Consider the following 13,984-nt stretch of genomic DNA (forward strand, 5'->3'; position numbering starts at 1 on the left):
AAGGGGGTCCTCAGATATTGTGTTAGAAAATGGGGGGGGTCTTAAAGTCAAAATGTGAGGTCCAAAAACCCATGATATTATGGCATATGGTATAATATACTGTGGTATATGTCCAAAAAACATGATATTACCCTGGTACCATGTCCAAACAAAAACATAGCAATTTAATTTTTGCATGTTTATGTTAATCCTTAGACTGTGCATATATACTGAAAAATGTATATTGAGGTTTTTTTTTTTTAAATCTATATATTTGTACATTTATGTGACTAAATGTGTCTGTGTGTGTGTTAACACTGCTCAGAATTTATTAGCCAGCTTCATGGCGGCTTTGTTTATTCTCGTCATTTCAGTGTGAGTGACAGCTCCGTTTTGCAAATGGGAGAACAAGAGAGGGAGAGAAAATGAATTGGATAGAGAAAATTAGCATAACATTAATGAGCGTTCCCGGTTGAGGTGCGGCATTGTGAGTTCTGCGCTGAGTTCGAGCTCAGCAAAACATAAACTTGTTTATAGCGAGCTGCTGGGAGAAGCGAGAATAAAAGGCCCTTTCAAGGTTTTCAGAACAACCGTTTTTCTCCCACTGAGTGTGTCTTTCTTCGTTGTTGTTCCACGCATTAAACGCACAGCTTCGCTTATAAACGCAGAGTTAAAATGCAGCAGCGCAGCCTAAGCCGAATTGTGAATTAAATTTGGATTAGACACAGCTCTTGTAACAGCAAGTCTGTGTGCCCTCAGCCCTCTGCACCTGTTTTTTATACTATTGGACAGGACAGAGGGTTTTTGTACACTGTATACTTCATTGCACAGGATCAGTATATACAGGTCCTTCTCAAAAAATTAGCATATTGTGATAAAGTTCATTATTTTCTGTAATGTACTGATAAACATTAGACTTTCATATATTTTAGATTCATTACAACACAACTGAAGTAGTTCAAGCCTTTTATTGTTTTAATATTGATGATTTTGGCATACAGCTCATGAAAACCCAAAATTCTCAAAAAATTTGCATATTTCATCCGACCAATAAAAGAAAAGTGTTTTTAATACAAAAAAAGTCAACCTTCAAATAATTATGTTCAGTTATGCACTCAATACTTGGTCTGCTTCAATGCGGCGTGGCATGGAGGCAATCAGCCTGTGGCACTGCTGAGGTGTTATGGAGGCCCAGGATGCTTCGATAGCGGCCTTAAAGGTGCCATAGAATGAAAAACTGTCTTTACCCTGGCATATTTAAATAATAACAGTTCTGTACATGGAAATTACATACAGTGAGCCTCAAACACCATAGTTTCCTCCTTCATATGTAAATCTCGTGATTAAAAAAGACCACTGAAAAACAGGCGAATCAGAACATAACACCGACTGTGACGCAACAGTCGGGATCACTACGCCCCCAACATTTGCATAAACCCGCCCTTGTTCTAAGCCGGCCGAACCATCAGCTCTGCAGGTATTGTAAATAAACAAGCGCGGACAACAGCGAAAATAACAAAATAAATGTTATGTTCCAGGCCGTGCAGGGGGTGTGAAGTGCAGGGATGGGTTGGTGTCTGTATTCAGAAAGGCACAGAAAGCAAATAACGCGAGCCACTAAAGGGACATGGTTAGCTCCTTGCTAGCGGTAGCCTGTTACAGTACATACGATTTCACTCTCAGTAAGGAGAGATGAGGATGATGGCGAATGACTTACAGATCCTGAGCACCACTGACAAGCATCTGATCTTGTGAATTGTGTGGTAAGTACTGTTGCTCCATAATGTAAACATAGTTTGTGTGATCGCGTCTCTTGAACGTGAAACTATAACGCGATCGATGGATCGTTCAAAAGCAGTTTCAATGCCTCGCATATTAATAACGGCTCCCTGATGCCCGCGTTTTATATACAGTATAATTACCCGACGATATAACTGCGAGAGAAAGTATTTAAATATATATTTTCCTCCCTGTGCTTCCTTCTTGCTGATGAGCCGTACTGTGAAACAGCCAATCAGAGCAGAGCTCAACATTGAGCAGCACTGTGAAACAGCCAATCAGAGCAGAGCTCATTATTATTCATGACCCTGCCAAATAAGCCAATCACAGACCGTTTCATTCTAGGGAGAAATCCTAGGGTTGTAAATGGACATGTAAATTCGTTTCTGGAGATTTTTTGCCCTTACCTAAGCCACATACCTTCTGTGTAGATATCAGAGAACAATTTAAAATACTGTATCAATGCATTCTATGGCACCTTTAAGCTCATCCAGAGTGTTGGGTCTTGCGTCTCTCAACTTTCTCTTCACAATATCCCACAGATTCTCTATGGGGTTCAGGTCAGGAGAGTTGGCAGGCCAATTGAGCACAGTAATACCATGGTCAGTAAACCATTTACCAGTGGTTTTGGCACTGTGAGCAGGTGCCAGGTCGTGCTGAAAAATGAAATCTTCATCTCCATAAAGCTTTTCAGCAGATGGAAGCATGAAGTGCTCCAAAATCTCCTGATAGCTAGCTGCATTGACCCTGCCCTTGATAAAACACAGTGGACCAACACCAGCATCACTGACTGTGGGTACTTGACACTGTACTTCAGGCATTTTGGCATTTCCCTCTCCCCAGTCTTCCTCCAGACTCTGGCACCTTGATTTCCGAATGACATGCAAAATTTGCTTTCATCCGAAAAAAGTACTTTGGACCACTGAGCAACAGTCCAGTGCTGCTTCTCTGTAGCCCAGGTCAGGCGCTTCTGCCGCTGTTTCTGGTTCAAAAGTGGCTTGACCTGGGGAATGCGGCACCTGTAGCCCATTTCCTGCACACGCCTGTACACGGTGGCTCTGGATGTTTCTACTCCAGACTCAGTCCACTGCTTCCGCAGGTCCCCCAAGGTCTGGAATCGGTCCTTCTCCACAATCTTCCTCAGGGTCCGGTCACCTCTTCTCGTTGTGCTGCGTTTTCTGCCACACTTTTTCCTTCCCACAGACTTCCCACTGAGGTGCCTTGATACAGCACTCTGGGAACAGCCTATTCGTTCAGAAATTTCTTTCTGTGTCTTACCCTCTTGCTTGAGGGTGTCAATGATGGCCTTCTGGACAGCAGTCAGGTCGGCCGTCTTACCCATGATTGCGGTTTTGAGTAATGAACCAGGCTGGGAGTTTTTAAAAGCCTCAGGAATCTTTTGCAGGTGTTTAGAGTTAATTAGTTGATTCAGATGATTAGGTTAATAGCTCGTTTAGAGAACGACTTCAGTTGTGTTGTAATGAATCTAAAATATATGAAAGTCTAATGTTTATCAGTACATTACAGAAAATAATGAACTTTATCACAATATGCTAATTTTTTGAGAAGGACCTGTAGTAAATACAGTCATGTGGCTTGTCCTATATTTTTATTTAGAAAAAAAATTTCAATGGGCTCTGAAAAAGATTAATCAGTCATAATTTGTTTGACTGATTTAATTGAGAGGTCAGCCTCACGGATTTTAGTATCACACTGTAATTTCTGTAAACAAGATTATTTTTCCTCTCACTTGGGTAATTTCTCACGATCCTTACTTTGGTGTGCTGTAAAAATAACTCGTAAAAGTGACTCATTAGCGTCACTTGAAAAACCTCCATTTGTCTCATCGCGTTTATCAGTAAATCCACACCGAGGATGTTTCCTGTGCTCGAACGCAACAAGACCACTGTCCGGCGAGATGGACAAGGAAGCTTGTAGGTTTCCTCACATTCAGACTAGAAATAGCCCTGCTCTGTGGGCACGGATCCAGAGATTGTTTCCCTGGACCTGTGGAAGTGAGAGGATACAGCAGTGTTGGGATATGATCCTGTCAGTGGGAAATGATTTGTATGTGTGCATATCCGTGTGAGTTTCGGGCCACCCTCTGTGTGATTTTACATGATCATATTGTTAAATGTTTAAAATGGTTAAACTGACAGTAAATGATAGTCTTGCATAGCCAGACCTTCAGACTGACGGCTGAAGGTCTGGAATCCATGGCAGCTTCACGTTTCGGTGCGTGGAAATGTCCCCACATTAACAGACCGGTTTGTAAAACTCTCGGATGTATTTTTAAGATTCTATGCTGCAAATTTTAAATGTTTCACATACTTTTGAAAATCCAGCGTTTAGTTGCTCCTGATAAGCGTTTGTCGTCATAGTTGTAAACACAATGACTTTCTTCTTTCGTGAGGGGGTTTGGCGTCACAGCATCTTTGTTTCCAGGTGGAACGTTAAAGAATGAGACACAGACGTCTCCCAGAAATCCTGTATAATTCAACCAATCTGATGACAACTTTAAAACTCCTGAAGTGTTTCCACTTGTGTGCCATATGCATTAGACGTTTAGCCAACGGTCCGTGGGCATGACATCTGAGACCGAGACTAATACGTTGACTTTTCTTGTGTGTGTTTCTTTTAGTTGTGTGTCATTCTGGAGCCAATGCAAGAGCTAATGTCCCGACACAAGACCTACAACCTCGGCCCGAGAGACTGTCTAAAGACCTGTCTATTCCAGAAGTGGCAAAGAATGGTGGCCCCTCCAGGTAACAGCAAATCACTGTCATCTGTATTACAGGATGCTCCTAACAGCAGCAATTTGTGCTCTATCAGATCTTTACGGATGTGTGTGTTTAACGTTGTGGTCTTTGGGGAAATATGCTCTAATTCAGCACTTCGGTGGGACCTATCAGGGAAAAAGAGTGAGAATTCTGTGGTTTTACAGTCTTAGGAGGACTAGAACAGACCTGCAAACTTTACAGTGACCCCAAAATGTATTTGGACACTTAAGTCAAACTAAAAAAAATTGAGAAATAGATATACAGTGGTGTGAAAAAGTGTAGGCCCCCTTCCTGATTTTTTTTTTTTTGCATGTTTGTCACACTTTAATGTTTCAGATCATCAAACAAATTTAAATATTAATCAAAGATAACACAAGTAAACACAACATTCAGTTTTTGAATTATGAAGGGAAAACAAAATCCAAACCCACATGGCCCTGTGTGAAAAAGTGCTTGCCCCCTAAACCTAATAACTGGTTGGGCCACCCTTAGCAGCAACAACTTCAATCAAGCGTTTGCGATAACTTGCAATGAGTCTGTTACAGCGCTGTGGAGGAATTTTGGCCCACACATCTTGGCAGAATTGTTGTAATTCAGCCACACTGGAGGGTTTTCGAGCATGAACCGCCTTTTTAAGGTCATGCCACAGCAAGTTCGCTTCAGCTTGAGGTCACAAACAGATGGCCGGACATTGTCCTTCAGGATTTTTTGGTAGACAGCTGAATTCATGGTTCCATTTATCACAAGTCTTCCAGGACCTGAAGCAGCAAAACAGCCCCAGACCATCACACTACCACCACCATATTTTACTGTTGGTATGATGTTCTTTTTCTGAAATGCTGTGTTACTTTTACGCCAGATGTAATGGGACACACACTTTTGTTCAACTTTTGCCTCGTCAGTCCACAGAATATTCGCCCAAAAGTCTTGGGGATAATCAAGATATTTTTTGGCAAATGTGAGATGAGCCTTTGTGTTCTTTTTGGTCAGCAATAGCTTTTGCCTTGGAACTCTCTCATGCATGCTGTTTATGCCCAGTCTCTTTCTTATTGTTGAATCATGAACACTGACCTTAACTGAGGAAAGTGAGGCCTGCAGTTCTTTAGATGTTGTTCTGGGGTCTATTATGACCTCCTGGATGAGTCAGCATTGCGCTCTAGGAATAATTTTGGTAGGCCGGCCACTCCGGGGAAGGTTCACCACTGTTCCAAGTTTTTAAATTTGTGGATAATGGCTCTGACCGTGGTTCGCTGGAGTCCCAAAGCCTTAGAAATGGCTTTATAACCCTTACCAGACTGATACATGTCAGCTATTTTGCTTCTCATCTGTTCTTGAATTTCTTTAGATCGCGGCATGATGTGTTGCTCTTTAAGCATGCTTCACTTTGTCAGACAGGTTCTATTTAAGTGATTTCTTGATTCAAGAGGTCTGGCAGTAATCAGGCATGGGTTTGGCTTGTGAAATTTAACTCCGCTTTCTAAAATAATGTGATTAATCACAGTTCTTTCATGATTTAACATTAATTCTTCACATAGGACCAGGTAGGTTTGGACAGCTTTTTTCCCTTAATAAATGAAATCATCATTTACAAACTGCATTTTGTATTTACTTGCATTATCTTTGTGTAATATTAAATTTTTAAGTGTGCCAAATATGCAAAAAAAAAAAAAGCAGAAAGGGGCAAAAACCTTTTCACGGCACTGTATGTATGTATGTGTGTGTATATATATATATATATATATATATATATATATATATATATATATATATAAAACATTATATTATAATATAATAATTATGTGTGGCAATTTTTTATTTTTGTTTTTATTGCACCTTTTTTATAAACAGAAGAGTTATGTTTACATAACACTTATATATCCTAATAAAGAGAAAAATAAAAACAAATATATAAATAGACATTTAGAAATTAAAATGAAAATAAATAGCAATAATAATACATTAAACCCTGACAGCTGTTGCTAACTACAAGTGCTAAAATTAGCATCTGATTAAACATTAAATGAAAGACAGTAGAAGGAAAAAGTAAATAAATAAAATGAAAATTAAGACGCAATTACGATTCAAGGATTACATTATATGTTCTGTTACTTTATCTGCTGGATTCATACATAACACACAGTACATTCAAGTTATTTTAGGTAAATGTTTTTCAGCTAGTGCCCATTTCTGTTGAAAAATTTCAGCTGCAGTTTAGCAGTGATGTGTGGCAAATTTAAGGGTCCATATAAGTTTGGGACTGGGGTATCTAATGGATACAGGGCGGTCACAGGTCAGTTTGTGAATTTTTCGAGTAGCCCTTTTTTCACTTATCCTTTCTAAAAACTCTCATTTGGTAGATTATGTCAGCAAGGATTAGACATCAGTGGATATCTCCAGCTTTTAATGTCTCTGTATGTTCCTCAGGGAGTCAAATCAATCAATAATAATGATTTAGACTTGTCTTTAGATCACCTGACAGGTTTACATATGCAGTATGATTTAAACAGTGACAACATGACATGTATCACACATGAAACACATCCTCCATCCGCTCCCTGAGGGTGAAACCCTGTTTGACCCCCGTCCAGTCGTCAGCACCAGCCTTTTCACAGGCTGTATCCAAGTGGATCTTCTGTAATTGTTGTTTCCTTATTAGCTTCGCTTCCCTCTTTCCTCCCATTCTTTTGAAATCTGGAGAGCGTTTGTGTTCAGAACAGGAAGGAAAGAAGGTTGCCTTTATATGCTGATAAGTTTTTTGCCCCTTTTGTTCGTGTGTATATGTGTATCTGTGGAAACAAGGGCGTTTTAGTACGTCATTCACACACTCGCACTGATAAACATACAAAAATAAAGGTTCTTATCCAGAAAATCAAAACAGATTTCCTTGTATAGTCTGTTTATTATTATATTTGACTTTATGTTAAATCTGTCATGGACAAACAATGTAGAAACATCTCCCTGGGTGTGGTTAGTAAGAACCTTGAAAATGTATTTCATTTTCAGGCATGAGTAGTGACTAACAATGTGTTAAATATTTTGATTGTTATACTAAAATTAAATCAATAAATTTTCAATAAAATGTATGGCTGTACAGTCTTTACAACATTAACAAACTATTATTTATTATCAGTCGATTTGAACATTTAGGCATACTGGGTCTCATTTATTCATACTCAAAAGCAGTTGAAATAAAATAAACACCTTTCATAATGATCACCTTTCATTACTGTCATGTTTGTTTAATTTAATGGATCCTTGCTTAATTATTAATTTCTTTCAAAAAACTAAAAGTCGACTGACCCCAAAAATTTAAGCAGTAGAGTAAAAATGATCTATAATTTATGATAAAGATTTCTGCAAGATATGTTCACACAGGGTTTGTGCACAAATATGTGTGTTTGTATGATTAGCGAATGAGACCCACAGATTTTGCAATGCATATTTCAAAAATTTCTGCTGTTGACATCAAGGCTGCCGTCTTGCAGTATACATTTGCATATGTCTTCTGGTCTTAGATATGCATAATACCTTGATTTGTCATAAGTATTATCTGGGAAATAAATCTTGCTTTGGATATGATTTCAGCTGGACATCCACAGAACTTCAAAACGGAAATTTTCCCCTCAAATCACAAAAAAGGTACCCGTCTAGTCTCATCTCTGAATCATCTTCTAATAGGCAAACTATATTCGTGTCTAAATTGAAACCCATGAAATACATTTTCTCTCTGTGTGAATCACGAATGCTCAGCATAAACAGATAGATATTACAGGTTGATATTTCAGTAGTCACTCAAAATAGGCAATTTGTTTAAAAAAAATTATATTTGCTAAAACTTAATCAAAATGGTTTAGTTTCTTCATTAAAAGTTTTTTTTTAAGGATTTATCCAAAAAGGAATTAGAAAACACATTTTAGTGATAGTGTTAGTGCTATTTTTTGAAAGTAAACAGTATTTGGACATTAATGATATAAGAATGCATGCATGGCTGGCTGCAGAGACTGCAGTGTGCACTGTTGAGCATTTATGCAAATGAAAGCAGAGGTTCTCTCTTACTAGTGCATGTTTTGGGAGATGTTTGAATGTTCTTTGGTTCTCTCAGAAAACAAATAGAAAAAGCATGATGCATTTCTTTATCTTTCCCTGTGTAATCACCCATATGTGTTTGTATATGTTGGAAAAGTCTTTTTTCTTCCTCTGTGTGCATGCATTGTGGCATGTTTGTGAGTGTGGATGTGTGCTTTTTTGCTATATTAATACTTTTGATCTCTGTGTGTGTGTGTGTGTGTGTGTGTGTGTGTGTCTGCCTGCTTGTGTGTTTTGTGGAGAGCAGAGCCCACTCGACAGACCACGACCAAGAGAAGAAAGAGGAAGAACTCCGCCAGCAGTGCGTCTAACAGTAACCTTGGCAACAGCGCTGGCGGCAAGAAACGCAGCCCTGCCAACAACTTCAATCTGACCAGCCAGGTACCTGTAAGCATCAAATCTTCTTCTTTACACACACACATACAGTACACACATTGCAACCATCTAAAACGTTAAGACGATTTTGCTCAGATTGCTGTCTTAAGGATATGATTATGCTGTCAAAACACATATAAAGAGGCGCTGTAGTTTTGATTCACAGCGATAGCTGTTTGACAAGGGCTTATTCAATCATATCCCTGTGACCTGTGCTTAGGAAGGGTTCCTTCAATAATGAAAAACTCTGTCGTGTTTACTCACTCTCATGTTGTTCCAAACCCATATGACTCTCTTTTTGTCATGCAAATTTAATTGCATCAAGCAAATAATGAAAACAAATGGCTGTCAATCTCCAAAATAACAAAAAAGCCCCACAAAATTATCATACAAAACTTGTGCATTGTATACAGAATATCGGATTCATTATGAATCATTTTTTTGAGCCAAATCTTTTCAGTAAATCATCTGATTAATTTTACAAAAATAGACTGAAGGATTCGTTTGCATTGGTTAACAGTCAACTGAATAGGATTATCACTGAATAATTACTTAAATTGTCTGTTCTTCACACAAAATTACTATATAGCTTCCATAGACTTGTAGAGAATGTATCATATGGACCACTTTATGATATTTTTATGATGTGGTGCTTAAACATCCTTTTTGAAGCTTGAAAAAGCACCATTCCCTGTTCATTGTAATTGTGTTGAACAGATTGATGCGTACAAACAAAATCTATCTTTTTTGTGTTCCACGGAAGAAAGAAACTTATACAGGTTTGGAATGACAAGTTTGTGATTAAATTACAGAATTGTCCCTTTATCTGTGTCTCTCACCACTAATGACACATTAAAGTGCTGTTATGACATGTTATAGCACTGTTATGACAGTTTTGTGGGCCGTGACGCAAATATAAAGCATATTCAATCCCAATGCCAAAGTAAATACACTCTCTGCACCTTCACAGAGAGAGACTCCTTAGCCCTCATTTTCAATTCCTATATTACCCACTTACAGTGTTTAACCCCAATTCAGAGGCATATATCCCAGAGTGCCTCTTTATCCCCCAGGCTTCCTCTTGAGGCATTACGCTGACGGTCGATGTGTTCTCCCAGTTCGCACACTACAGGGTCAAACACACAGCGCACGAGTGCTGAAGCTGTTTTTGGGGAGTGGTATTGTGAGGCAGTAAATTTGTTTGCAGATGGATGATGGGATTTGTAGTGCGTGGCTTTTCCCCTGGAGTTCAGGGACAACTGGATACATGAATGCCGTAGAGGAGATTAGAGAAGAGAGACAGTCGCGTGTTTAGCTCAGTCTGTCAGACCCAGAGCTGTTTGTTTACATGCTCTGGTGACACAACCTAAACATTGCTATAAAATTTTTTATGTTTTTCCCTTTTTTAAATTTTTTTTGTATAAATTTTTTTTTTTTAAATTGCTTCAACCCTTTACTTTATTTTTCTTTCAGCTCAGTTCTTTAATAGCGATCAAACATAGTGTTTTAATTCAATATCTGAAAGATCATTTTTATATCATTATAAAATACAAAAATATTTTATATACTAAAAAAATTGAATTATAATAAAGTTATATTATATATCTGTATCATGGTATTTTAGTATTATATATACTATTATAATATTCATTAATATTTTAAAATAGCTTTCTATTTTCATTTCATTTTAATATATACTGTATATATATTACCGTTTTAGTTTTAGTACTTAAAAATTGACTTATTATTTTATTTCAACCAGTTGGTTAAAGCAAATTGTCAAATTTCTAATCCAATATTTATATTTCATTAATCTGAAATGATATGAAAATGTATTTTCTTTTAAATTATCTTATTTAAATGAAATTACTCAATTTAATTATATCATGTATTCATGTATATGGCCATATAAAATGATATATATGTACATATCTGCTGAAATTAAATATTTTATTTACACAATTTTTTCTTCTCTCTCGGGAAGTTTTGTCTCTCCATATATGTAACTCTAATTGCATATATTTTGTCCTGCTTGTATCTAGTCAACGTCCATCACTCCGAGGGCACCAGACACATTCACACAAGCAGAGAGAATATTGTTGGTGTGAGCAACTGGCTCAGTGCCAGCGCTCATTATCATATAGATCCTGTATGCGTGTGTGTGTGTGTGTATGTGTCACAACACTCGTCATTTTACTCCCCACTCTAAAGCAGCAAGCTTCATTGTAAGCAATGTCGCCGTGCGTTGTGGAGAGGAACACGCTGGTTACATATGTAGCGTGGCCACTTGGCTTTGTCTGTGCAGTCATCGCATGCTGCCTGATCGGCCTCCTACGTGAGCCCAATCACAATGAGCTGATCATGTGACCACCAGGTTTTTGGAAGGGGGGGGGGGGGGGGGGGTGTCTTGTGTTCAACCGAATTACAACAGTGCCCCCTTGTGGTTATGTTTTTGGGCTAGAATTATGATTTCAGTAGTATAATGACAATTTGGTCAGTCATGCATGTGTAACGTGCCTGGATTTGCACATGCATGGACATTTTCTCTAAACAATGTCCAGCTCAAATGAAGACTTTCTGTGCTCCTCAAGCTCAGATGGAGGTGTATGCAGAGCCAGTCGTTGCAGGCGGCAGGTAGTCGGTTTATTTTGCTGTGGGCGGCTCAGTGTGGGTTTAGCCACAGGCTACATCTAATTAGACAAGAGCACTGGACAGCCTTTCCATTTGATAGAAATTAGAGCTCTCCGTCAAACCACCAGCTGGAAACCTGTAGGTTGCGTGAGCGCGTCTGTATGTGTGTGTGTGTTAACGTTTGTGATCCTGGCCCCCGGTTTAACACCCAGACTGCAGGGCGACAGTTGCCTTTCAAAAACAGATGGCAAATTCAAGGCTCGTTGGCAAGCGGTGTTCATTTTTTTTCTAATCAGTAACATTTCAGCTAATTACTTAATTAGCTATGCAAATTGACAAATCAGTGTGTGGATATTGTTATTTAGTGAAAAAGCCCACCTTAATGAATGAGAGTAATTAAGAAGCAGAGGGGTGGGAAGGACTGACAGTGACTCTGGGGTCTCAGCCAAAGCTCTCACGAGACGACGCAAGAGTCAGCGCTCAAATAAACAGAAATGAAAATCAAAAAACAGTAATAGCGTTGAATCAAGAGACAGGATATGCAGAGAGCACAGGTCCAGTAGTGTGAAGGGTGCAAGGAGTCTCATGGCTAGTAACCTGGAGAATGACCAGGAAAGTAAGGGACGTAAATACACTTACAATAGTTAATGCATTACGTATCATGAACTACTTTTTACAGGCTTCATAATTCTAGGTTAATGGTCATTTATAAATATATTATTGTTAATATATGTGTGGCTTAAAATGTATAGCCAAACAGTTGCTGATAGCCATTGACTTCCATGGTATTTTTTATTTTTTTTAAACCAAACTATAAAGTCTATAAAGGCTTCCAGAAGCTAAAGTTAAGTATTGAAACTTATTGTAAGGTGTTACTGGGCTACTCACAGTTTCTCGATTTGCACATTTGTGATTTAATTTAGACAAAATAATAAATTAAGTTCTAAAATGCATTTAAGACATTCAATTTCATTGTGTCTGTTATTTAAAAAAAATCTATTAATTTTAATGTCATACTGAAGTGTCACACACTAGTACACATTTCAGTTTAACTTCTGCCAATTTACAATATAACACTAAAGAATTTGACTGTGCATAAATATTTCATTATAAACATACTCAGCTTTTTAATGCTTTTTGTATTAGACATGTTTAATTATAGCAACAAATCCAGTGGAAAAATGCACACAAGACATTTGTTTTAAAATATATTTTAGACATTTTAATTAAAAGCAACACATCCAGTGGGAAGAAAATGCACAAGAAGCTGAAAGCAGACAAATTGTATCTGCTTTTATCCAAACCATTCTAATGAGCAGTACAAAGTGCAAAAATATAACAAATAAAAGTGTTAAAAAATAATGTATTAGTACTTCTTGTTCACTTCTTGTGTACTTTTTTCTTGCAGCAGTAATTTTGTCAGCCTATTTATTTTTAATCACTAGTTCTTGCATCTTGATCAGTTAGATTGCTGTCTGATTGGATATGCACACTTCATTTACACTTGGCCAAATTAATGTGTCTCAGAAAAACAGATATTAATGCAGTCTATAACCGTGCTAAATGCAAACTCACTTGATGCTAAAGATGGGCAGTAAAATGATCTTTGGAACACTCTCATATCCTATAAAGCGTTTAAGATAGCGTTTGAGTTTCCATCCATGTGTCTCATCTGTGGATTGCACGCATGTGGATTGTGGGCTCCCAACTTATGTATGCTGATGTAGTTCTGTCCCATAAGGATCAAATATGGATCTAATATTCCATTCCCTTAAATACAGGACAATTATTTATGGGAAAGTTGGCAATCGTACATAGAATGGAGATAATGATAACAGAGCTCCCATGCCGTAGTGTGTCGACACACATGTGCTCCAGTTAACTGATCAGTTGAGCCTGAGAATTCAATGAGAGAGAGAGAAAGTAAAGAACAGAAGACTGCACTTGAACAAAGCAACAGATTGTGAGGCTGTGAATGCATAAAACATTAATCACACAACTGACTGCAATTATCACATCGTGACATAAAGAATCACATTCATTTTATGTATTATATTTTCATTTAAGATATATTTTATAAATGAATACATTTCTATACGTTATTTTAACACATTAAAATACCATTTAAACATTGTAACTCATCACAATTAATAACACACAGTTTTTATATTATTGAATATATTACATTTTATATGCATTATTTTAAAAAAGTTAATTGTACCTAATCACACAATCCAATCACAATTAATCACATCTATTTTTAAATATTATATTTTAATTATTAAAATTTTATATATTTCTAATATATTATAAAAAAATATATATTTCTGATTAATTTTTAAATTATTTTAAAA

At 37.5% G+C, this 13,984-nt stretch overlaps 1 protein-coding gene across 2 annotated transcripts in view; it reads left to right on the plus strand.

Moving 5' to 3' along the window:
• LOC306883300 (LIM domain-binding protein 2-like) overlaps positions 1–13,984 on the plus strand; it is a 62,005-nt gene that overhangs the window by 45,712 nt on the left and 2,309 nt on the right. Inside the window, exons 6-8 of one of the 2 annotated variants that reach the window (XM_079438466.1) lie at positions 4,400–4,523; positions 8,124–8,177; positions 8,872–9,011. In XM_079438466.1, the coding sequence (XP_079294592.1) occupies positions 4,400–4,523; positions 8,124–8,177; positions 8,872–9,011 (318 nt within the window). The remainder of the gene's footprint in view (positions 1–4,399; positions 4,524–8,123; positions 8,178–8,871; positions 9,012–13,984) is intronic. The other variant, XM_079438467.1, reaches the window with a different exon arrangement.

This window comes from Barbus barbus, assembly GCF_936440315.1.
Source record: "Barbus barbus genome assembly, chromosome: 17".
NCBI classification, from domain to species: domain Eukaryota; kingdom Metazoa; phylum Chordata; class Actinopteri; order Cypriniformes; family Cyprinidae; genus Barbus; species Barbus barbus.